Source organism: Chiloscyllium punctatum, chromosome 8, assembly GCF_047496795.1.
Source record: "Chiloscyllium punctatum isolate Juve2018m chromosome 8, sChiPun1.3, whole genome shotgun sequence".
NCBI lineage: Eukaryota > Metazoa > Chordata > Chondrichthyes > Orectolobiformes > Hemiscylliidae > Chiloscyllium > Chiloscyllium punctatum.
Genome location: NC_092746.1, coordinates 54,510,640 through 54,534,501, shown reverse-complemented (window position 1 = coordinate 54,534,501; position 23,862 = coordinate 54,510,640). Strand labels below are relative to the sequence as shown.

The following is a 23,862-nucleotide window of genomic DNA, read 5'->3' as shown; positions in this document are numbered from 1 at the left end:
GAAAAGGTGAAATTAATGCCACAGAAATTACTAGATTTTTGTGGACAATTTTCTTTGATACCGATGGCAAGAGCTAATGCTTCATTGTTATCATAGAGTCATACAGTGGGGAAACAGACATTTTGGTCCAACTCGTCCATAGCAATTTAGTTTCCCAAACTAAATTAGTCCCACTTTACTGTGTTTGACCCATATTCCTCTAAATCCTTCCTATTCATGCAGCTGTCAAAATGTCTTTTAAATGTTGTAGCTGTACCTACATCTATGACTTCCTCTGGCAGTTCATTCCACATTTGAACTATTCTCTTGCCCTTCAAGTCCTTTTAAATCTTTGTCCTCTCACCCTAAAAATATCGCCCTTGGTTTTTCACTCCCCCATCCTAGGCAAAAAACCTTTGCTATTCACCAGTGTGTGCCCCTCATGATTTTATAATCCTGTATAAGGTCACCCCTCAACCTCCTACACTCCAGCAAGAAAAATCCCAGCTTATCCAAGTCAGGACTGTGATGGAATATTCTCCATTTGCCTGGATGAATGCGGCACCAACAACAGTCAAGAAGCTTGCACTATCCAGGACAAAACAGCCTGCATCCACTCCCTCCACTACAGATGCTCAGCAGCAGCAGTGTTTACTATCTACAAGATGCACTGCAGAAATTCACCAAAGATCCTCAGATAGCACTTTCCAAATTCATGACCACTTCCATCTAGAAGGACAAGGGCAGCAGATATATGGGAACACCACAAACTACAAGTTCCCCTCAAACTCACTCCTATCCTAACTTGAAAATGTATCATCATTCCTTCAATGTCGTTGGATCAAAATCATGGAATTCCCAACCTAATAGTCGGTGGAGTACAGCTGTTAAAGAAGGCAGTCAGCATCACCTTCTCAAGGACAACTAGGGACGGACAATAAATCTGGCCAGCTAGTGATGCCCACATCCCGTGAGTGAATACAAAATGCCTCTAAGAACCCTCATGGCACATTTCCACTCCACATATCAGCTGGTTTAAGTACTTCAGTGGTGCATTGTAATCCTTTAGCAAGGACACTATACACTCAGGGACACAAACCCAACTCATAGACAGGATCAGGCTCAACTAAGTGAGAGTTATGGGGGCAAGTTGGTGGTAACTATGCTGACAAAATGGAGAAGGATATTGACCTCCGTCCCGCAGTGGTGAGCATTCTTCCAGGTGACTGAGACTGCCTTAGCCCAATTGGCAATCTTAGACAAGGGCGACAGGGTTTGGTGTCATGGTCTCTACTGCTGGTCATAGGAGTAGAGGAGATGCTGTCCACCAGAATTCTGATTGCACCAGAATCTTCAGCTTCTTGCCTGCAAAGCAAGGTGAATCTTCTGTCATTTGTCATGTCCGGGGCAAAAATCTGGAATTGTGAGAGGCTGTCTGTGCATCCAGACAAGCGCAAACACCTTTTAAAGATGGTGTGGGTGCAAGGGATTTGCAGATATCTGCCAAGTTTTCAACTTTTCTGGACATTGATGTAATATTAAAGAGTTAAACTGCACTGAGTCAACATTCTGAAAGTGGGTGGAGATGACATTCATGCAAGAATGCGAATCAACCAAGCCCCATTTGCAACTACTCCCCTATTATTACCAAATTAAACTATCATCAATCTATTGTATTCAGAAATGCTTTCATAAGCCATTCCTTGGACCTAGGTATATCACACATGCATTGTCTTGGGGAATCACTGATGAAAATGTGTTGCTGGAAAAGCACAGCAGGTCAGGCATCATCCAAGGAACAGGAGAATCGACGTTTCGGGCATCAGCCCTTCCTGAACATTTTCAGCTCTGATCTCCAGCATCTGACGTCCTCACTTTCTCCTTGGGGAATTACTGAGTCGGGAAATCATCTGCATGACAATTCTCCAGGATTAGAGCATTTACATGTGCATTATCTCTGAGGATGATCTTATCCTACCTTTGTACCTGGGGTAACATGTGACTGTGAGGGAGTAACTGGGGGTTGTCTTGAGTGGCATGTAACTATAGGGGAGTGGCCAGAGTATCTATGAGCATGACCAATTGACCTGTATAAAGGAGGTGTGTTTTCTTTGTTCAGTGCCTCACTTTGACTTGACCTTTTATGCCTGCGAGGGGGAAGGGGAGTCAAAGGGGGTCACCTAGCTTGTACAAGCTTTAATAAACTTTAACTGTTCACAGAAGTTGGTGTGTGTGAAACCTTGAGAAAAGAACCTAACAATGAACCTAATGTGCTAAAAAGAATCAGACCTGAGGAACATCAACATAGGTAGTTAATGAGGCCCATTTGCAAGGTAAGACAAGAAATTTCACTGGTGGTTATGATGAGAATCCCTCCAAAGAATTTGACACAAGGATGTTGCCAGGATTGGTGGGCTTGAGCCATAGGGAGAGATTGAATAGGCTGGGGCTTTTTTCCCTGAGAACGTCAGTGGCTGAGGGGTAATGTTTTAGAGGTTTATCAAATCACGAGGAACATGAATAAGATGAATAGCCAAGGTCTTTTTCCCAGGATAGGGGAGTCCAGAACTAGATGGAATAGGTTTAAGGCAAGATGGGAAAGAGATATGAGTGGCAACCTTTTCTCACAGAGGGTGATGAGTGTCTGGAATGAACTGCACATGTGGTGGTGGACACCTGTGCAATTATAATATTTAAAAGACATCTGGATGGTGAATGAATCAGAAAGGTTTAGAGGTATACTGCTGTCAAACGGGATTAGAAGATGAGTTGGACTATATAAGTTGCTGTACAACCTGATGATGACTCTATAACTGGTGTTGTCGATGAGAATCCCTCCAAAAAATTTGACACAACTTGCACTTCACTAAAAAAAGTAAGATTCTGCCCTTGGTTAGTAAAAATGATCAATTTGATACTGAAAATGTATTATTAGAGACAGTAATTATGTTGGAAACAGCTCTACTATACTTTGTATTAGTAGGTTGTTTCTAATTGAATAGCCTAGTTCTATTTTAATGTTGTCCGTGAATACTAGAAGCAGTGTTTCTCTCCAAATTTTGCTTCAATCAAATTGCCCTGTACCTTTTCTTTTTGACAGACTACAACTGTGTTATCTAAACCAGGGCTTCCTAAAATGGGCGGTTGGGACTTGGAGTGGAATCCTGGCCTGAGATTTGGGGGCCCATGCTGTAAGACAACAATGGCCACTATGGAGCTCAAACCTAATTCTAACAGCTATGCTCCTATTCTAACACCATAATCAACATTGGTGGTCTCTCGCAGACGAGGATGACTCTCTTCCGCTCCCAGATTAAGTCTGTAAGTGGCTTCAATCAACCAAGCGAAAGTGAGAACTGCAGATGCTGGAGATTAGAGTTGAGAGTGCGGTGCTGGAAAAGCACAGCAGGTCAGACAGCATCCGAGGAGCAGGAGAATCAACATTTCGGGCAAAGGTGGCTTCCACAGGCTCTGTTACACTTGAGACAGATGATGGTCACGGGAACGAGTCTGCATGGCAGTTTTCACCTAGATTCTGCTTTTTCCCCGATTGCAAATCTGAAGGTGCTGCTCATTGCCTTCGTGGATGCTCCTGCTCCACTTTGGACAGTCTTGAGCCAGTGATTCCCAGGTGTCTGTGGTAATGCAGCATTTTGATAGTGAGATCTTGAGGGTATCATGAAAGCACTTCATTGGTCCACCTGGGGCTGGGAGTAGAGCACCTGCTTGAGGAGCGAAATCGACGTTTCGGGCAAAAGCCCTTCATCAGGAATAAAGGCAGTGAGCCTGAAGCGTGGAGAGATAACCTAGCGGAGGGTGGGGGCGGGGAGAGAGTAGCATAGAGTACAATGGGTGAGTGGGGGAGGAGATGAAGGTGATAGGTCAAGGAGGAGAGGGTGGAGTGGATAGGTGGAAAAGAAGATAGGCAGGTCGGACAAGTCCGGACAAGTCAAGGAGACAGTGTTGAGCTGGAAGTTTGAAACTAGGATGAGGTGGGGGAAGGGGAAATGAGGAAGCTGTTGAAGTCCACATTGATGCCCTGGGGTTGAAGTGTTCCGAGGCTGAAGATGAGGCGTTCTTCCTCCAGACGTCTGGTGGTGAGGGAGCGGCGGTGAAGGAGGCCCAGGACCTCCATGTCCTCGGCAGAGTGGGAGGGGGAGTTGAAATGTTGGGCCACGGGGCAGTGTGGTTGATTGGTGCGGGTGTCCCGGAGATGTTCCCTAAAGCGCTCTGCTAGGAGGCGCCCAGTCTCCCCAATGTAGAGGAGACCACATCGGGAGCAACGGATACAATAAATGATATTAGTGGATGTGCAGGTAAAACTCTGATGGATGTGGAAGGCTCCTGCCTTTATTCCTGATGAAGGGCTTTTGCCCGAAACGTTGATTTTGCTGCTCCTTGGATGCTGCCTGAACTGTTGTGCTCTTCCAGCACCACTAATCCAGTATTTGCTTTCCAGCATCTGCAGTTATTGTTTTTACCACCTGCTTGAGGAGTCTCATGTTGGTCATGCTGAGGTCATGCCCATTCCATCAGAGTTGATCAAGGGTGGTCAGTGCCTCAATGCTGAGGATGTTGGCCTGGTCGATAATGGTGATGTTGGTGCATCTTTTTTTCCCAGTGAATCTGCAGGATCTTGTGCAGGCAGCATTGATGATACTGCTTCAATGCCTTGAACTGTCAGCTGTAGAGAGTCCATGTCTCAGAGCCATATAGCAGGGCAAGAACCAAGAAACATCCTTTTCCTCAGACGGCTGAAAGCTGCATTAGCATACTGGAAGCGTTGCGTATTTCTTTATCAATAACTTCTTTGGCTGACAGGACACCCCAAAGTTTTGGAAGTGGTCAGCATTCTCTAAGGCCTCCCCATGGATCTTGAAGATTGGGGGTTCGCTCCACAATGCTGTGCCAGGTTGATGGATGATCTTCATCCAGATATTCATCCAGGTACATCCTCTCAACGCCTCCATAAAGATTCTGACGATGGTTTGGAGTACATCCTCTGAGATTGCACATACACAAGCATCATCCATATACTGCAGCTCGATAACACTGGCTGGGGTGACTTTGGTTTCGGCTTGAAGATGATGGAGGTTGAATAATTTCCAGTTGATTCTGTAAATTAGCTCCACTCCAGCCTATTCTTGCAGGTATCCATTCTCACAGCCTCATATCTGGTTTTTGCTAGTTGACCATAAAATACTGGTTCCTGTCTTTTCAAAGTCTTTGGCAGGCGTGCTCATTGTTTGTCAATTCACACATTTTGTGTTGACAGAAAGCACTAAGAATATGTTCCTATACCCCAGTCTAAATCATTTATGTAAGGTTGATTTTTAAGCCTATTTTCCTGCGAATCAGCAGTTTATTCATTTGCTGGGAACTTTCCCAAATCAGTATTAATTTACAGAATTCTGGAGATGATTGACAACTGCTGGAAAGGATAAAGAGGCCCGATGCATAATTCTAAAATGTTTACTGGCCTGGCAGCAGTCTGCTGTGCTCCAGTTGATTAATTTCTAATTACCAGTGGTGCACAGGGATACGAGTACGGGATGAGTAAAAGGTATTGAAGTGTTTGATCAGCCGTGATCGTACTGAATAGTGGGAAAGGTTCAAAAGGCTGAATGGACTATTCCTGTTCTTATGTTTCTCTTCATTGGACTTTGCCCCCACAATTCCTTGCCATTATATAAAAAGCAATAGGTCATCTAAACACAGAGTAAGACATATGAGAGATCAGAAAAGTTACCCATGTATAGAGGTGAAAGACATGGGCATATTTCTAATGTAATTCTTCATACCACACTTTTATAAAGACAAATGCAATGCAAATACAATAGCCCAGACATGCTGTCAATGGCAGAGTGCATGCCACCAACCCAATGTAAAACTGTCCCACGCTTTTTAAAGGTGGAGTTTCCTGTCCTGGTTCCAGCTTGGGTTGAGGGCTGACTTGGGGGGGAAGAGTTTCCCTGTGAAGAGATGCAAATGCAGTGAAACCATGTCCTCTTTTTCAGCATGAATCAAAAGCACACCCTGAGAGATTCCTTGCACGTTAGTGAACTGAAAACAAATTTTTGATAGGCTGCCACTTAACATTGGTTCTGAACTCCCAACATTGCTTGGCTGCTTTCAGTATTTCTCATTCCCTCTCAGACATCTCTAGCAATGCTGAACTGCTCCCACCCTATGACCTGATAATGTTGATTTCACCCAACTTGACCTATGCTCGCATCTTCGAGCCGGCTGTGTTCTGACATTGTCAGACTCTGGACCCAAGGAATCTTGAAAGTGAGCTGGGCAGAGAATGCAGAGCATTGTCGGGGGTGCAGGGTGTGAGCAGTGTTGGGAAGAGACTTGAATAATGTCAGTGTTGTCATGAATGCTTGAGTGCTTTGAAATTCCTTTTATTTAGAGTTGAGCTCCTGAGCAATATTTACACCTACTAGGAACAGCACAACGTAAATCAGAGTAAAAACTATGATAAGAACAGGGTAAACTGTGTAGTATTAGATCCTGAGGTGGGTTGGGGAGGGAGGTGGGCGAGGCATTAATGAAGGTTCCCACAGAACCATTTCTGAGGCACCCACATTCATGTGTCCAGCTTAAGTTAGCTTCCCAGAACTGCTGATGTTGCTGTGACAATAGCAATGAAGCTCTCAATGTTTTCTGTGAGAAGATCAGAAGATCTGGGTATTAATTAAAAAAGAGGACTGTGAAATATTGTGATAAATGTAGAGAGAAAAATGTTAGGATTTAATGTTGTATGAGCATGTCAGCTGCTGCTTGTAATGAAAGTTGTTGCCACCATCCTCTTCAAATATAAGAAACTGCTGGGTCTGCTTGGTCTACTGTGGCAGAGGAAAACCGTTGCTGGGATAACAAGAAGAATCACTTGTGGTTTAAAATCAGTAGTTTATTGGATGTTAATAATGAGTTGCAGATTAAGTTGATATGATGGACATTGTCCTCAAAGTCTCTGTAACAAACAGAAATCACGTCTCAATCCTTGAAGAACCTAAACTGCCCATGAGTTAATATGACATCATTGTAGTAGGTGGTGCTTACGACATTCTTCAGTATTAACCTTTTCAGGTCCATATACAACATCTCCCTGCAAGTCTTTTTATTTTCATTATACCCAAACATAAAATGCAAATTTAGTTACATTTGCTCCAAATCCATTTCTCATCCCTTCCTACTCACTCAAATCTCTGACTTTATAAATTAGGCTGAACTGGAGGAGACTATGGGAGTAAGGAGGAGTGTCAAAATGGTGGGAAGCAGAAGAGAGTGTGGAGTGGAGGGTAGGGAAGAGCTGAGTGGGAGGACAGGGGTAGGCTTGGTGTACAAGAGTGTAGTAGAGGAGGATTTGGCGTTGGGTGGACAAGAGCAGGGAGAGTTGGATTGGCTGAAATGCCTGGTAACTAAAGAAATTCTGCAGTTTTGGAAGGACAAAGGATAAGAACAGGTACCAGTGGGTGGGGGAGAGAGAGAGAGAGAGAGAGACCATGGTGGGGTTGGGGTGAGAGGAAGGATGGAGGCTGGATTGGGGTAGTGTGGTGAGAATGAGCTGGGGAAGAGAGAGGTATCAGAGAGGTGGGTGAAGGATGGTAAGGAAAAATGAGATGGGAACGAAGGATTTAGACTATCACAATATATAACAATAAAAATGCTATAGGATATTATGATTGATTATAGTGGTTCTCAATATAGTAATTGCAACAACCAATATATCTAATACTCAGTACTATAATGAACACTATTGTAATTTGTCTGTTAAACAATTGCAGCTTACAGAAGGAACTTGGAAAAATTCTGATTCTGGGCTTTTACTTCTCTTGATTGCTTGTACTAAGCAAATTTTTGTTTCAGCTTGTTTTCTTTCTCTGATTTTCACTGATCTCAGTTGAGCATTTTCAGGGAAAATAAATGTCTGTGATTGATGTGCTTGGAGCACAGTTTCATTTCATTTCAGGTTCATTTATTTCAATGGATCACTACTTGATGTCAAACAATGAATGAATGAGCACAGATTGAACACACATCATTGCAAATGAGCGTGATCAAATGCCATTCACTGCTGAATGATATCAGATATTTTTGATTGGGTAAATCTCACTGTTAAGAACTTCAGTCATCATTTCCCATTTTTACCACGGTTTTGCTGAATGATTCTCACTTCTTACAGTTTAAATAAATGATTCTGAAGTCCTTTTTATAGCCCTTATAAAGAAAATTTATAAAGAAAATGTACCTCCTTAGTGTTTCAAGTAAACTTATTTTCAGAATTCATTAAGTAAGAGTCCTCAAAAAATTTAATATGAGAAACACTTGCATAAAAATAATTTGCAAGCATTTGAAGCTTGATTTATCTGTCAATTGTGTCTTGCCTTTAACATATCCATACTGCTGTTTATCCTGTGTTGTAACCGTCTCTATCCTGGTTTGCATTATTTATTAAACATTTTGAGTTTTAGTTTTAATCACCTGGTTCATGGAAGCTTTCAGCTGATTGCATGCTTAATGTGGCTGTGCCCCTGTACCATAGATGCATTTCTGTAACCTCTGGGCTATAAGGGCCATTGCATCTCATGTACTTGTTTGCCATTCCAATGCCTCTGTCTACACATGGACAAAGTCCCTGACTGCTGAAGACTGAAGACTCTCCTGCTTGGGACTTAGTAGGTGATTGCTGTCCAGCCTTCCTCCGAGTGCCAGCGACTTGGGACATTTTTCCCCTCTGTCAGTGCAAAGCAATCCCAGTGAAGTGCTCTCCAGTTTGTGCTTTCTATGCATGATGTTGCTACTGAGGTGGTAGTGGGGAGAGCTAGGAGAAGCAGCCTGGTCCATGCTTCTTCTGAGGGGTCTGAACTCTTCTTCAGTGGTAGGTGGGACTAGATTGGGTTGGGATATCCGGTCGGCATGGATGGGTTGGACCGAAGGGTCTGTTTCCATGCTGTACGTCTCTATGACTCTAAGTAAGTGACTTCTGACAGACCGGGTCATTTCTTCACCAGGGCTGTGGGCATCTTACTGGCAAAATTCCAGAGGGAGAAGGCTTCATGGCCAATGGTTACAAGTGTACAGTGAGACTTGCAGTGGAATGAAGAGCAGCATTTAGTCAGCTAGGGGTCATGGATATCTCAGCATTCCCACAGGACCAGTCCTGGTCTCCTCCTGGAAGGAACAGGATTCTCTTCTTGTGTGAGTGAGAAACCAATTGTTAGGCACTTCACCCATCTGACTCTTTCTGCCCTGCAATGGGTTATTTTCTGGTGTCTGTGCTCGAAAGTTGGTGACATATTCTGAGTGTAGTAGGGCTGGTTGTGTGGGAAGTTGGGGGGTGGGGGGGGGCTTGGAATGAGAGGAGTGGGGAACGATGTTGCAGGCAATAGTGAGAGTGGTAGTGAGAGAGATCATGAGCCGTTGTGAAGGTTGGGTTCAGTAGCAGGGATGGAGTGAGTGAGATAGCAGAAAAAAAGAGTGGCCCTTATCCTGGTGGAATAGACAAGGTCTTTGACCTTCTTGCAGCACTGCTGGCTGTACCCTCTGGATCAGCTACTGACCTGGGTTGCCAAGGTTTGGTGTTGTGGTCTCCTCTGCTGGAGGAATCATAGAATCCCTTACAGGGTGGAAGCAGGCAATTCAACCCATCGCGTCCGCACCGACCCTCTGAAGAACATCCTGCTAGATACAGGTCCCCTACACTATCCATGCAATTCCCATGGCTAATCCTCTTAGCCTGAACGTCCCTGGGTACTATGGCCAAACCATCTGACCTACACAACTGGGAGGAAACTGGAGCTCCTGGAAGAAACCAACGCAGACAGGGAGGATGTGCAAAGTTCACACAGACAGTCGTCCAAGGGTCCCTGGTGTTGTGACGGTGCTAACCAGCTGAGACACATGTTTAGAAAGACTGGGTTTCAACGAACAGGGTGGTTTCGGAATGCCAGTGCCGATCTGGGTGCACAGCACTGTTTGAATAATTGGCATCCTTGACAAGTATGACATCTTTAAGCAGATATGTGGTGATTGATTAGTTGGTCCAGGAACAACAAATGGTAGAATGGGGCCGCAATTGTGCAAAAGGGACACCATTGTGGCTGGATAAGTAGATTTTGAAGCAAGTTTGATAAGTTGTGGTGGGAGCTCACTGTAGAACTTGTGCAGAGATACCCTCCATGACATTTGATGAAACTGACACTGAGCAAAAACTACATAAATGTAGGACAAAGTTAAACCCTGCAGGGAATCCAGAAACCAGGACTCAGCAGATCAGGCAATCTTTGTGGAGAGAGAAACAGAGTTAACATTTGAAGGAAATCCTTAGATATTAAGCAAATCAATATAGGGGCAGGGAAAGGGGGGTGGGGTTAGTGGGGTGGTAATGAACAAAAAAGGAAGATCTGGGATAGTGAGAAAGGCAAGAGAGATTAAGTCACCAAAGTGATGATGCTGCAAGGCAAAAGCATTTGATACTGGAGCAAGAAACAAAGGATGGTGGAGATGTAAATGTGAACAGAAGAATTATTACCAACATCTACTACCTGAAAAAGTGAAGGCACAGGTTTTGATTTGATTTGATTTGATTTATTGTTGTCACATGTACCTAACTACAGTGAAAACCTTTGCTTTGCGCGCAGTTCTGGCAGGTCATAGGGAACAAAGACATACAGATCACAGGATGTCGAGATAGAGAGAGGCCTTCAAGGTTACGGCTGCACAGGAGGTGCACGAAACAAGATCATCATTATTTGAATTAAAGGGGTCCAGGTTATGTCCTGAAATTGTTAAATTAAGAGTTCAGTTTAGATGGCTATAAAATGCCACATTGAAAGATGATGTGCCATTCTTCAAACTTTGTTGAGGATACCACCCACTCCCCATGGGATGCAAGCCCTTTAAGGATACCCTTCAGGATTTGGATTACTTTGATCCATCATAGTATGGCTGAGCCACTCATGGTAGTGAATGTTAAAGTCTCCCATCCAGTGTGCCTCAGTTAGAGTATTGTAGCCCAGTAATTGATACTAAAATGGTACTTTAAAAAGCAAGTACTCCACTCCACTCACACTATGACAAGTTGTGAAGTTGTAATCAATCAGTGTGGTAATCTGCGCGTCAGTACCAGAACCTGATTACTGCAGCGGTTTGTAATGTGCTTTAAGGAAGGGGATCAGCCCATTGCCTGTTTAATGGAACTCTAATAAATACCCGGTATGATTAATTGTTATGTCGCTTGGTTGTTGGAGATGGGCAATCAGTGCTGCCCTATAATAATTAAGAAGTCAGATATAGTTACTTAGTTCTTATCTAAGGTTTTGTATGAGTAGACTCTGCAGTATGTAATGAAATATTAAAGTGCAGTGTTGTACAGTAACATTTCTTTTAAATGTTTCAGAAATTAGTGTAATAGTTTTAAAATTGTTTAGTTTCAACATAATAACTGTTTATATCGCTTTCCTTATAACAACCATGCTTCTTTTGTTTCAATAGTTACTCAATTGAGATAAACATAACATTTTTTTTCTTCTTTGAAATTAATACTGATCTAGAATTGTTTTTGTAAGCATACAGGTTGTTCTGCTATAACGTGTTTTGTCAGTGCGAATTGGCTATAATGCAATTGTTGAATTGTCAATGTTGTTTGGATAACAAACTTTCTATTGAATGGGTACAGCGACTTTGGGCTTGCACTTATTACTCATCTCTTGTTCCTCTTGAGAACTTGGTAGTGAGATAGTTTCCTGAACTGCTGCAGTCTATATAATGGGTAGGCATACTGTAGCAAAATCCTGCAGTTCATAATTCATTGACCCCCAGATTGAATAGCGTGGAGACATTGAGGTTAACAGGATTGATTGCTGCAGTGTTTTGATTTAGTTGTCAAAAAGTTTGTGGGTGTGTTATAAGATCATGGTCAAGTAATGACTGGTTAGGAAAAAGTGAAAGAGCTGCAGCAGATTAACTTATTTTTCTCTATTGGGCATTTGGCAATGCATTCCAATCACTTCTAATTTTATTTCTGTTATCAATAATTTATATAATAAGATAATGAAGAAAAAATTAACTCATGTTTTGATTTTTGTTTTAGGAATTACTTACCTGGATCATGCAGGTGCAACACTCTATACACATAGTCAGATTCATCACTTTTACCAAGACCTTGCAGAAAATATCTATGGTAGGCCTTCGCAATAATTTCTAAGGAATCTTTTCTCATTTCAAACTTAGTCTTTTTTTTGCAAAATAATAATGATTGCTCGGTGATACACATTTATCTTAAATTTTAACTTCAATTTCTTTTAAACTCGAATGCTATTTCTAATTTAATGTTCAGTTTAATAGTTCCATCTTTCTTGTTCTTTCATTGGTGTTATTATTGTCCAAATTGTGATTTGGACAAAAATGATCCACATTTGCAGAGAAAATACAGTAGCTATGACCAAAATTATAAAAAAAACTAATTACTTTAATAAAAACAGAACATACTGGAGAATCTCAGCAAGCTTGGCAATATCCATTGAGAGAGAAGAGTTAACATTTCGAGTCCATTATGACTCCTCTTTGGAAGATGGGATGAACAAATGTCATACTGGACTCAAAATGTTAACTCTGTTTCTCTCCCCAGTGACACAGCCAGACTTGCTGAGTTTTGCACAGAGTTCCAGCATCTATAGAATGTTACTTGTCATCAGTTGAGTCTTTTTAATTTGGAAATCCACAATGAACTTGCAATCTTTAAATTCCCCTCACTCAACACCAGCAAGCTAATATTTAAAAGAAGCAAAAGTACAGAACATCAGTCAGTAATTTTAAAGTTTTCTTCCTCTCTCAGATCTGTTTTCTGTGTTGACATTAACAACAACAAATAACATGGTTTATTAGTTGCTATTGTTACCAGATTAAAGTTAACTAAAAATAAAAATCAAGTGCTGAAAAAATACAACTCTACTTTCTAGATATCCAATACTGTGCATTCTAACTTTATGAAGTTCATGTACATTTGTAGAAACCATGCTACTTTTTAGTTGTTATATTATAGTACATTGGAATTGTTGAAGATTTTAGAATAATGACTGATCAGAACTAATCCGTTGCGTTTTGATATGTTTCAGGTAACCCCCACAGTGCAAATATTGCCAGTCGATTGACACATGACACTATTGAACATGTTCGTTACAGGTATAAGATATACCGAGATATATCCTCAAACTTCATCCTATAAATTAAGAAATCTGTGCATCTCTTAGTTTTTCCATGTCTGTCTCGCATTCTCTACCATCAACACACCCAAGTACTGAATTTTCAATCGGGGTTCAAGAACTTGAAATGGGGATGGGCTGTAAGCATGCCCATAGGGATTTTCAAATTCTTGACAATTAAAGGACAGGGAGTGTACTCACATTCAATTGAGGTTGTGCCCCTGAGACTGAAGAGCACTAGAGATGCCCTGCTACATTGTTCTCAACAGTCTGTTGAAATGGGGTAGGCACTGTTAATACTAAAATGGTTACTGCCAGGCACAAACCCAAGTAAATTTATTTTCACTGGTAGTTAGTTTTGCTTTTATAAAAAGGTGGAGCTTCCAGACCATGATTCTGAAGAGGCTGTCCTTCCAGGGGATGGACAGAGCATAGCTGTGGCCTCGTGGCCCTATAGGTAAGTTGGGTTGCCCCTTAAATGACCCATTGGCCTATCCTGTCCTGAGTCCGCCATAGTGAAATTTAGTTGGCCTCCATTTCAGTTGAGCAGCTGATTTGACACTGTTCCAGCCTTGTTTAAAATAGTTCAGGTTGAGGATTGTGGTGGGGAACCAGTTTTGAAGTTGGTGATATATTTTATATTCCCCACCCGGCCTTTTGAAAATACTGGCCCAGTTGTATGCTTCAGCCCATCTGTGGAGTTCTGTCTAAATCTTGCTGATTGTCTCTTGTACCTATGAGTCTTCTTCTCTCCTTATGTCTGGTTTTATTTTGAAAAGCAACCAGAGCAAATATTACTTGAAATATTTTGCTAAAATATGTTTATTTGTGTATTTATTTAGTTAAATATTTACATAAGTTGCAGCATAAATTTTTAACAAACCAGAATTAAATGCTGTAAATGTTTGCAAATATTTTGATCTTTGAGTGGCAAAAATAAATTTAACATCTGCTTGATTTTTAAAAACGTTTTTGAGGTCTTTGATTGTAAGTTCTGTTTTGAAGTTAAAATGAGATTTGCAAAACATCTAGACATTTTGACAAAAACAGAACATTTCAGTTGCATTTATCCTTAAGTAATTTGTCCCCATAGATAGCAGAACATGTCCAGTTTTCAACACAGAAGTGAAAGCATATTCATAATGAATCTTTGATCCTTCAGCAAGCATTGAAAAGAATATTCCAGAACTCACTAGGTAGGCTGATGGAGGAAGTGAAGTCACATTGGGTCCAGGGTGCACCCTTTATCTGAAATCGTGAATTTTTTCTCATTAACAAGGTTGTTTGGCATGCAAACAGTTAACCCAACTCCACACCCACTCGATGCATGTCACTCAGATGCAATGTGGTGGGCGTGGCCCAGCACTGGCAGGCCTCAATTCTGTCTCAGGGCCTGTTGTACTTATAGTGAGTCTGCCGGTCAGTAAGATTTTTTTAAAAATTTCACCGTCAAACTGTCACTTATTCCGAAATTTGAAATATTCAGAATTCCGAAAACCAGCTGGTCCCGAGCATTTCAGATAAAGAATTGTGTACTTGTAGTAGCTAGATGGACAGAGAACTGGTTGGACAATAGGATACAGAAAGTAGTAGTGGAAGGGAGTTTCTCAAAATGGAGAACTGTGACCAGTGGTGTTCCATAGGGATCTGTGCTGGGACCACTGTTGTTTGTGATATACATAAATGATCTAGAGGAAGGTATAAGTAGTCTGATTAGCAAGTTTGCAGATGATTCTAAGATTGTTGGAGTAGCAGATAGTGAAGGGGACTGTCAGAGAATACAGCAGAAGAGAGACAGATCGGAGAGTTGCGCGGAGAAATGGCAGATGGAGTTCAATCCAGGCAAACGCAAAGCGATGCATTTTGGAAGATCCAATTCAAGAGTGAACTATACGGTCAATGGAAAGGTCTTGGGGAGAAATGATGTATAGAGAGATCTGTGTGTTCAGGTCCATTGTACCCTGAAGGTGGCAATGCAGATCGATAGAGTGGTCAAGAAGGCATATGGCATGCTTTCTTTCATTGGACGGGGTATTAAGTACAAGGTCATGTTACAGTTGTATAAGACTTTGGTTCGGCCACATTTGGAATACTGTGTACAATTCTGGTTGCCACATTACCAGAACGATGTTTTGGAGAGGGTGCAGAGGATTAACCAGGATGTTGCCTTGTATGGAGGATGAGCTAAAAATGGCGTCATTTCCGCCACCTCCAAATGGACCCCACCACCAGGGATATATTTCCCTCCCCTCCCCTATCAGTGTTCCAAAAAGACAACTCCCTCCGTGACTCCTTCGTCAGGTCCACACCCCCCACCAACCCAACCTCCACTCCTGGCACCTTCCCCTGCAACCGCAAGAAATGCAAAACTTGCGCCCACACCTCCCCTCTTACTTCCCTCCAAGGCCCCAAGGGATCCTTCCATATCCACCACAAATTCACCTGCACCTCTACACACATCATTTACTGCATCCGCTGCACCCGATGTGGCCGCTATATTGGGGAGACAGGCCGCCTACTTGCGGAACGTTTCAGAGAACACCTCTGGGACACCTGGACCAACCAACCAACCCAACCACCCCGTGGCTCAACACTTCAACTCCCTCTCTCACTCCACCAAGGACATGTAGGTCCTTGGCCTCCTCCATCGCCAGACCATAGCAATACGACGGCTGGAGGAAGAGCGCCTCATCTTCCACCTAGGAACCCTCCAACCGCAAGGGATGAACTCAGATTTCTCCAGTTTCCTCATTTTCCCCTCCCCCCAACTTGTCTCAGTCCCAACCCTCAAAATCAGCACCACCTTCCTAACCTGCAATCTTCTTCCTGACCTCTCTGCCCCCACTCCGGCCTATCACCCTCACCTTATCACCCTCACCTTAACCTCCTTCCACCTATTGCATTTCCAATGCCCCTCCCCCAAGTCCCTCCTCCCTACCTTTTATTTTAGCCTGCTTGGCACAATTTCCTCATTCCTGAAGAAGGGCTCATGCTCGAAACGTCGATTCTCCTGCTCCTTGGATGCTGCCTGACCTGCTGCGCTTTTCCAGCAACACATTTTTAGCTCTGATCTCCAGCATCTGCAGTCTTTACTTTCTCCTTGTATGAAGGATGCTAGCTGAAGAGAGGTTGAGTAGATTAGGATTATTTTCATTAGAAAGACAGAGGTTGAGGGGGGACCTGATTGAGCTCTACAAAACCATGAGAGGTATAGACAGGGTGGATAGCAAGAAGCTTTTTCCCAGATTGGGGGACTCAATTACTAGGGGGTCATGAGTTTCAAGGTGAGAGGAGAAATGTTTAACGGAGATATGTGTGGAAAGTTCTTTACTTAGAGGGTGGTGGGTACCTGGATTGCATTGCCAGCAGCGATGGTAGAGGCGGGCACAATAGCGTCATTTAAGATGTATCTAGACAGATACATGAATGGGCAGGGAGCAGAGGGATACAGAGCCTTGGAAAATAGGTGACAGACTTCGATAGAGGATGTGGATCGGTGTAGGCTTGGAGGGCTGAAGGGCCAGTTCCTGTGCAGTAATTTTCTTTGTTCTTTGTATTCGAAATAGGTTCTGGGAAAACCGCTCATTATTCCCTCGTACACGAAGGGAGGGAAACAGAAAGCAGGAAACAATAGACCAGTTAGCCGAACATCTGTCATTGGGAAAATGCTAGAGTCCATTATTAGTGAAGAAATAACAGGGCTTTTACAAAAGCTTAATGCAATTGAAGAGAGTCAATACGATTTTGGGAAAGGAAAATCATGTTTTACAAATTCGCTAGGTTTCTTTGAGGAAATAACAAGCAGAATTGATAAATGGAAACCGGTAGATGTCATATATTTGGATTTCCAGGAGGTGTTCAATAAGCTGCCATATGAATGTACAAAATAAGATTGTATGATATTGGAGGTAATCCTCATGAATTGAGGATTGGTTAACACGAAGATAAAGAGTCTGAATTGTTGGGTCTTTTTCAGATTATAAAGTGTAACTAGTGGAGTTCCATAAGAATTAGTCTAAGGTCCTCAATTATATACTATCTATATTAATGAATTAGGAGAGGGAATCAGAGTGTAATGTATCCAAACTTGCAAACGATATAAAAATAGGTGGGAAGGCATGTTGTGAGGAGGACATAAGGAAACTAAGGGGATCTAGATAGATTGAGTCCCTCTCCCACTCCACCAAAACCTGATAGATAGACTTTAATGTGGGAAAATGTGAAGTCGGAAGAATAAAAAGGCAGGCTATTATTTAAATAGAGGGAGACTCTAAAAAGGTACAGTGCAGAGATACCTAGGTATTGTTGTGCATGAAACACAAAAATAGTAAGAAGGCAAATTGAATTTTGGTATTTATTGATCAGGAGTTGGAATTTAAAATTGGCAAAGTCTTGTTACAACTATAATGATACTGCTCCTTTAACAACATTATGTTGTCCTTGTTTTTCGTTCTCAGCGCTCGTAAAGACACAGGTGCTGGGGTGTCTAGCTTTGTTGAGTTTTAGGGCCAATTTGATTATAGCTAACAAATACTGCCTCAGGCAAAAGGCTTTCATGCTTAAATAAAACACTTGTGCAACGGAAGGGGAGTGGCCAGCTTTCTCAGCTCAGCTTTTCTCTGGTTTGGTTTGTTTTGGTTTTAGTCTGGTTGTTCAGAGCAAGCAATCAGTTTTGAAGCTGCTGGACTCAAAGACGCAGGTCCATACTGATCCTCCCTCTCTCTGACATCTCTCCTGTTAGATCCTGGTTTTGACTTTATCTTTTTTGCCAAGGGTTGTTTTTGGGCATTGTTGCAGGAATTTGGAACAGCATCATTAAGTTGTGATAACCTGTTAGGTTTTCAAATAGGGTAGGTTATTTTATATTCTGTTCTCTTTTGTTTGTGTTACATTTGGTAATCTTGCAAATAAATTCTGTTTTGTTTAAAATTAAGTGATTGGGCCAGCTCCTTCGCACCTGGCAACTAGCAAAGTTAGAGTCCTGGCAACTTTCTTGAAATGTTTTGAAGGCCTGGTCCATAACACAACCATACAGAGTGTTGGTGTCGCCATAACTGGAGTACTGTATGCAGTTTTGGTCCCCATATTTAAAATATGGATATTCTGGCATTGGACACGGTTCCAAAGATAACCACTAGGCTGAATTGTAGGATTAAGGACTTGACTTATCAAGAATGGCTAAAGAGGTTAAGCCTTTATTTGTAAGAGATCAGCAGAATAAGGGGTGATCTTATTAAAACTGAACAAAAATTCTGGGGGGGCTTGACAGGGTGGATGTCAGAGCAGAAACAGGAAAGCTATGGTAGACACTGAGGGTTCAAAACAGAAGAAACCCGAGAGGAGTTTAGAGCGTACAGGAGGTTATTTGAAAAATAAATTAGGAGGGTGAAAAGGAGTTATGAGAATATACTGGCAGGAAAAGTAAAGGAAAATCCAAATGCATTTTATAAGTACATTCGGCGAAAGAGGATAACCAAAGAATGGGTAGGGCATACTCAGGACCTAAGTGGCAATGTGTTAGGAGCCAGAACACACGGATGAGGTTTTAAATGATTTTCAGCTGTCTCTCTACCAGGTTTTGCCCACTCACTCAACCTACATGGATCCCTGTATGTCCTCTTCACAGCGTGCCCTCCCACCTGTTTTTATATAATCAGCACATTTGGAAATGTTACACTCTGATCCCCTCGAAAGAAAAAAAACCATTAATTATTCAAGAACAGTGGCAGGGATAAATCAGGGAACTATAGGTCATTGAGTGTAACATCAGTGAATGACGAATTATTTATTTATTGTCACTTGTATTTAACAAATAAATACAGTGGAAAGTGTAAAATGTCATCATGCTCCGACACTATTTTGAGTTCACAAAAATAAAGATATATCTAAAATATAACTAAAAATAGAGTTCTTCCTCCCTTGTACTCTGCTCGCCATCATGGGATCTCTCCACAACGGGCTCCATGTCCACCAACGCCCCCACATCACAATCCATTCCAGAATCCCACTTCGGGGTCACCCCTGCCATTATCATTCCATCATCAAAAGTATCATACCCGGCCTACCACGCCACTGCTTATGCAACTCCCATTCCCATCATTCCACCAGAAGTACTAATTCGGGCCTACTGCATTGCTGCAGTTGACTGATACCGACTGCAGATTTTGGCTTGTCCATCAACTACAGAGACTGCCCTAGTGTCATTGCCATCTTGAAAACCGATGCCACTGCCATGGCCTCGAGTCCTGCGCTGGGCCCACCAATGTCAAAGTTGCCATGCTTCAGCACCACCTCTTGCTGCTAGGTCCACACTTGCTGCCATAGCAAGATGTCCAAGTGCTCGCTGTCCTCTGTGCTGGGCTCGCTTTCCCGAGGAGCTGACCCCTGCCACCGCTGCTGTACATGTTCAAGTGGCTGGGCAGGTTTTGCCCTGCCAAAGATACCAAAAAGGCCTCTAAAGAGGTAAAAAAAAGGAAAAGAAAACAGCAAAAGCAAAGAAATAGAAAAAGAGAAAAGAAAGAAGCAAAGAACGCAGATGGAAGCACTTGAGCTCCTGGCCTGGAGCTTGGACTCTGCGCCACTACTCTATCATTATCTTGGATCAAGACCAATTAGTACACAAACTTTTGTACAATGTCATGAGGACAGAATTAATCTCTACTTGGAATAACAGTAATTAATCCAGAAAAGGGAGCACTTGACAAGGGAGTAGCAAGTCTAACAAATCTGATTGAATGTTTTCAGCAAGTACAATACAATTGAAATATTCTACTACGAATTTCAGTAAGGCTTTTGATAATCTGTCATATTATCTGTGATAATCTGTCAAGAAGGGAAAAGCTCCCAGGATCTAGACCAATTTGGAAATTTGATCCAAAATTGCCTTAATGGCGTACTGCAGGGCTCAGCGCTGGGCTCCTTGTTGTTTGCAGTGCATATTCGTGATATAGACATGAGTGTAGGAAGTTTGATCAGGAAGTTCAGAGGTGTTACAAAAGGTTTTGCCGTGGTAAATAGTGAGGAGGAAAGCCTTAGACTCCAGAATGAGCTGACCAGAATGGCAGAACAGTGGCAGATAGAGTTTAATCCGAAAATGTGTGAAGTCATACATGAAACTGCAGGAGTTGGGGGAGATACTAAATGATTATTTTATACCAGTATCCTGTGGAGAAGGATATGGAAGATATAGGACGTGGTGAAATAAATAATGCCATCTTGAAAAATGTCCATATCACAGAGGAGGAGGTGGTTCTGGGCATCTTAAAACACACAAAGATGGATGAATCCCCAGAACCTGATCGGCTGTACCCTAGAACTTTGTGGGAAGCTAGGGAAGTAATTGCTGGGCCCCTTCATGAGATATTTGTATCATCAATAACAACAGGTAAGACGTCTTAGAGGTTAGCTAACACAGTGCCACTATTTAAGAAAGGTGATAAGGAAAAGCCCTATCACTATAGACCGATGAGCCAGACTTCAGTGGTAGGCAAGTTGTTGGAGGGAGAGGATTTACATGTATTTGGAAAGGCAAGGACTTATTAGGGATAGTCAACATGGCTTTGTGCATGAGAGTTTGTGTCTTGCTAACTTGATTGTGTTTTTTTGAAGAAGTAACAGAGGATTGGTGAGGGCAGAATGGTAGTTGTGATATATATGGACGTCAAAAAAGCATTCAACAAGGTTCCTCGTGGTCAATTGGGTTAGCAAGGTTAGATCTCATGGAATACAGAGAGATCTAGCCATTTGGATACAGAACTGATTCGATGGTAAAAGACAGAGGGTGGTGGTGAAGGGTTGCTTTTCAGACTGGAGGCCTGTGACCAGTGGTATTTTCCCAGAATCGCTGCTGGGTCCACTACTTTTTGTCATTTATATTCATTCATCATTAACGTAAATGATTTGGATGTGAACCTAGAGGTAAGGTTAGAAAGTTTGCAGATGACACCAAAATTGGAGGTGTAGTGGACAGCAAAGAAGGTTACCTCAGATTTCAATTGAATCTTAATCAGATGGGCCAATAGGCTGAGTGGCAGATGGAGTTTAATTTATATAATCGTGAACTGCTGCATTTTGGAAAGGCAAATCAGGGCAGGCCTTATAGACTCAATGGTAAGGTCCTGGAACGTGTTGCTGGACAAAGAGACCTCGGACTGCAGGTTCATATTTCCTTGAAAGCAGAGTCGCAGTTAGATAGGATAGCGAAGAAGGTGTTTGGTATGCTTGCCTTTTTTTGATCAGTGCATTGAAAATAGGTGTTGGGAGGTCATGTTGTGGCTGTACATTGGTTAGGCCATTTTGGAATACTCTGTTCAATTCTGGTCTCCTTGCTGTAGGAAGGATGTTATGAAACTTGAAAGGGTTCAGAAAAGATTTACAATGATGCTGCTAAGATTGGAGGGTTTTGAGCCATAGGGAGAGGCTGAATAGGTTGGGGCTATTTTCCTGGAGCATTGGAGGCTGAGGGGTGGCCTTGTTGAGGTTTATAGAATAATGAGGGGCGTGGATAGGGTAAATAATTAAGGTATTTTCCCTTGTTTGGGGGGAGTCCAAAACTAGAGGGAAATGGTTTAAGCTGAGAGGAGGAATATTTAAAAGGTACCTAAGGCGCAATTTTTTCATGCAGAAGGTGATGCGTGTGTGGAACGAGCTGCAAGAGGAAGTGGTGGGGGCTGTTACAATTACAACATTTAAAATACAACTGTCAGAGGGATAAAGGTTAAATGTGAGCAAATGGGCCTAGATTTATATAGGATATCTGGTCAGCATGGGCGAGTTGGACTGAAGGGTCTGTTTCTGTGTGCATCTCTATGATGCATTTGAACTGACTAACAAGGCAAGCGAGTTCACAATAAATAGTAAGACACTGTAGAGTATTAGAGGGACCACCATGTGCATGATTTGTAGATCTGTGAAAGCAGCAGTTTGGATTGATAAGGTTGTTAAGAAGATGTGTAGGATACTTGCCTGTGTTAGCCAAGGCATTGATACAGAGCAAGGAGATTATGATGGAGCCCATATGTAATATTAGTTAGAGTTTGGTCTCCATATTATATGAAGTTCGTGATTGCATGAGAGAGGGTGCAGAGGTGTAAGGATAGTTCCTGATGTGGAGCAATTCTGCAATGAAGAAAGGTTAGTTACACTGTGAGGTTTTTCTTTGAGCAGAGAAGGATGAGGGAAGACCCTGACTGAGGTGTACGAAATTGTGAGGGACATAGAAAGAGTAGATAGAGAGAAATGTTTTGCCTTTATTGGAAGGGTGCATAATCACGTAAAGTTCAATAGATTTAAGGTAAGGGGCAGGTAGTTTAGGGGGATTTAACTAAGAGTTTGTTCAGTCAGAGGGTGGTCAGTATAAGACCATAAGACATGGGAGCAGAAATTAGGCCATTCAGCCCATTAAATCCGCTCCGCCATTCAATCATGGCTGGTAAGGTTCTCAACTGCTTTCTCCCCATAACCCTTGATCCCCTTGACAATCAAGAATCTATCTATCTCCGTCTTAAATATGCTCCATGTCCTAGCCTCCACAGTCTTCTTTGCCAGTGAATTCCATAGATTCACCATTCTCTGGCTGAAGAAGTTTCTCCTTATCTCCATTCTAAAATGTCTTCCCTTTACTCTAAGGTGGTGCCCTTGAGTCCTAGTCTCTCCACCCAATGCAAACCTCCATTCTGTCCAGACCATTCAGAATTCTGTAAATTTCAATTTCCTCCACCTCAATCCTTCTAAACTCCACTGAGTATCTACTCAGAGTCCTCAAACATTTCTCATGTGTTAAGCTTTTCAGTCCTGGGAGCATTCTTGTGAACCTCCTCTGAACGCGCACCAGAGCCAATACATCTTTCCTGAGATGTGGTGCCCAAAACTGTGCACAATACTCTAAATGTAGTCTGACCAGTATCTGAAACTCACTGCCTGAAAGGATGATAGAAGCAGAACTATTTGCAATAGACAAGTATGTTTATATGAACACTGGAATTACTAAGGCATACAAAATTCAGGGCCAATAGTAATTGGGATTAGAGCAGATAAGTGCTGATGATCCAAACATGGACATGATGACCCAAAAAGTTTGTTTCTTTGCTGTATTACTTAAGACACTGTAGTATACCCAGTCTGCCTTTGATCAAGCATACCATCATGCTAAGGGGCCCACATAATTACATATTTTATTTCAAAATTGTTAATGTATTTTAAAGTAGCCCGACCACTATTGATCCTCCTTGTCCCTACTCACTGCTATAGCAAAATATTTTTGAGGAAAAACACTGAATGGACAAATTTGCAGTTGTAAATTTGAGATAATAACACCTCTCTGAAAATATTACTGCCTTAAATTCAGTGCAATGAACAGTGGAATAAAGCAAGGAATAAGGCAGTCTTGCTTCCCATATCTAACCAGTTTGATTAGTTGATGCTGACACATTTCAAGTACGACTTAGGTTGCTATGATATTTCAGTGCTTAATTTTTTAGGGAACAACGATACATGCTGTAATGCATATCACAATGTGAAGGGGGAGTAGTTTTTCCTACACTTACGCAAAGCCATGGTTAGACATCACCTCGGTTACAGTGCATTGTTTTGGAAACTAAGCCTTAGAAAGGCTAGATGTATTCTGGAATGAATGCAGCACAGATTTACCAGAATTTTAAGATATCTTATGAAG

At 42.1% G+C, this 23,862-nt stretch overlaps 1 protein-coding gene across 3 annotated transcripts in view; it reads left to right on the top strand.

Annotated features, from left to right (window-relative positions):
* mocos (molybdenum cofactor sulfurase) overlaps window positions 1-23,862 on the top strand; it is a 258,546-nt gene that overhangs the window by 27,334 nt on the left and 207,350 nt on the right. For all 3 annotated transcript variants that reach the window (XM_072575582.1, XM_072575580.1, XM_072575581.1), the window contains exons 2-3: window positions 12,080-12,169; window positions 13,104-13,170. In XM_072575582.1, the coding sequence (XP_072431683.1) occupies window positions 12,080-12,169; window positions 13,104-13,170 (157 nt within the window). The remainder of the gene's footprint in view (window positions 1-12,079; window positions 12,170-13,103; window positions 13,171-23,862) is intronic.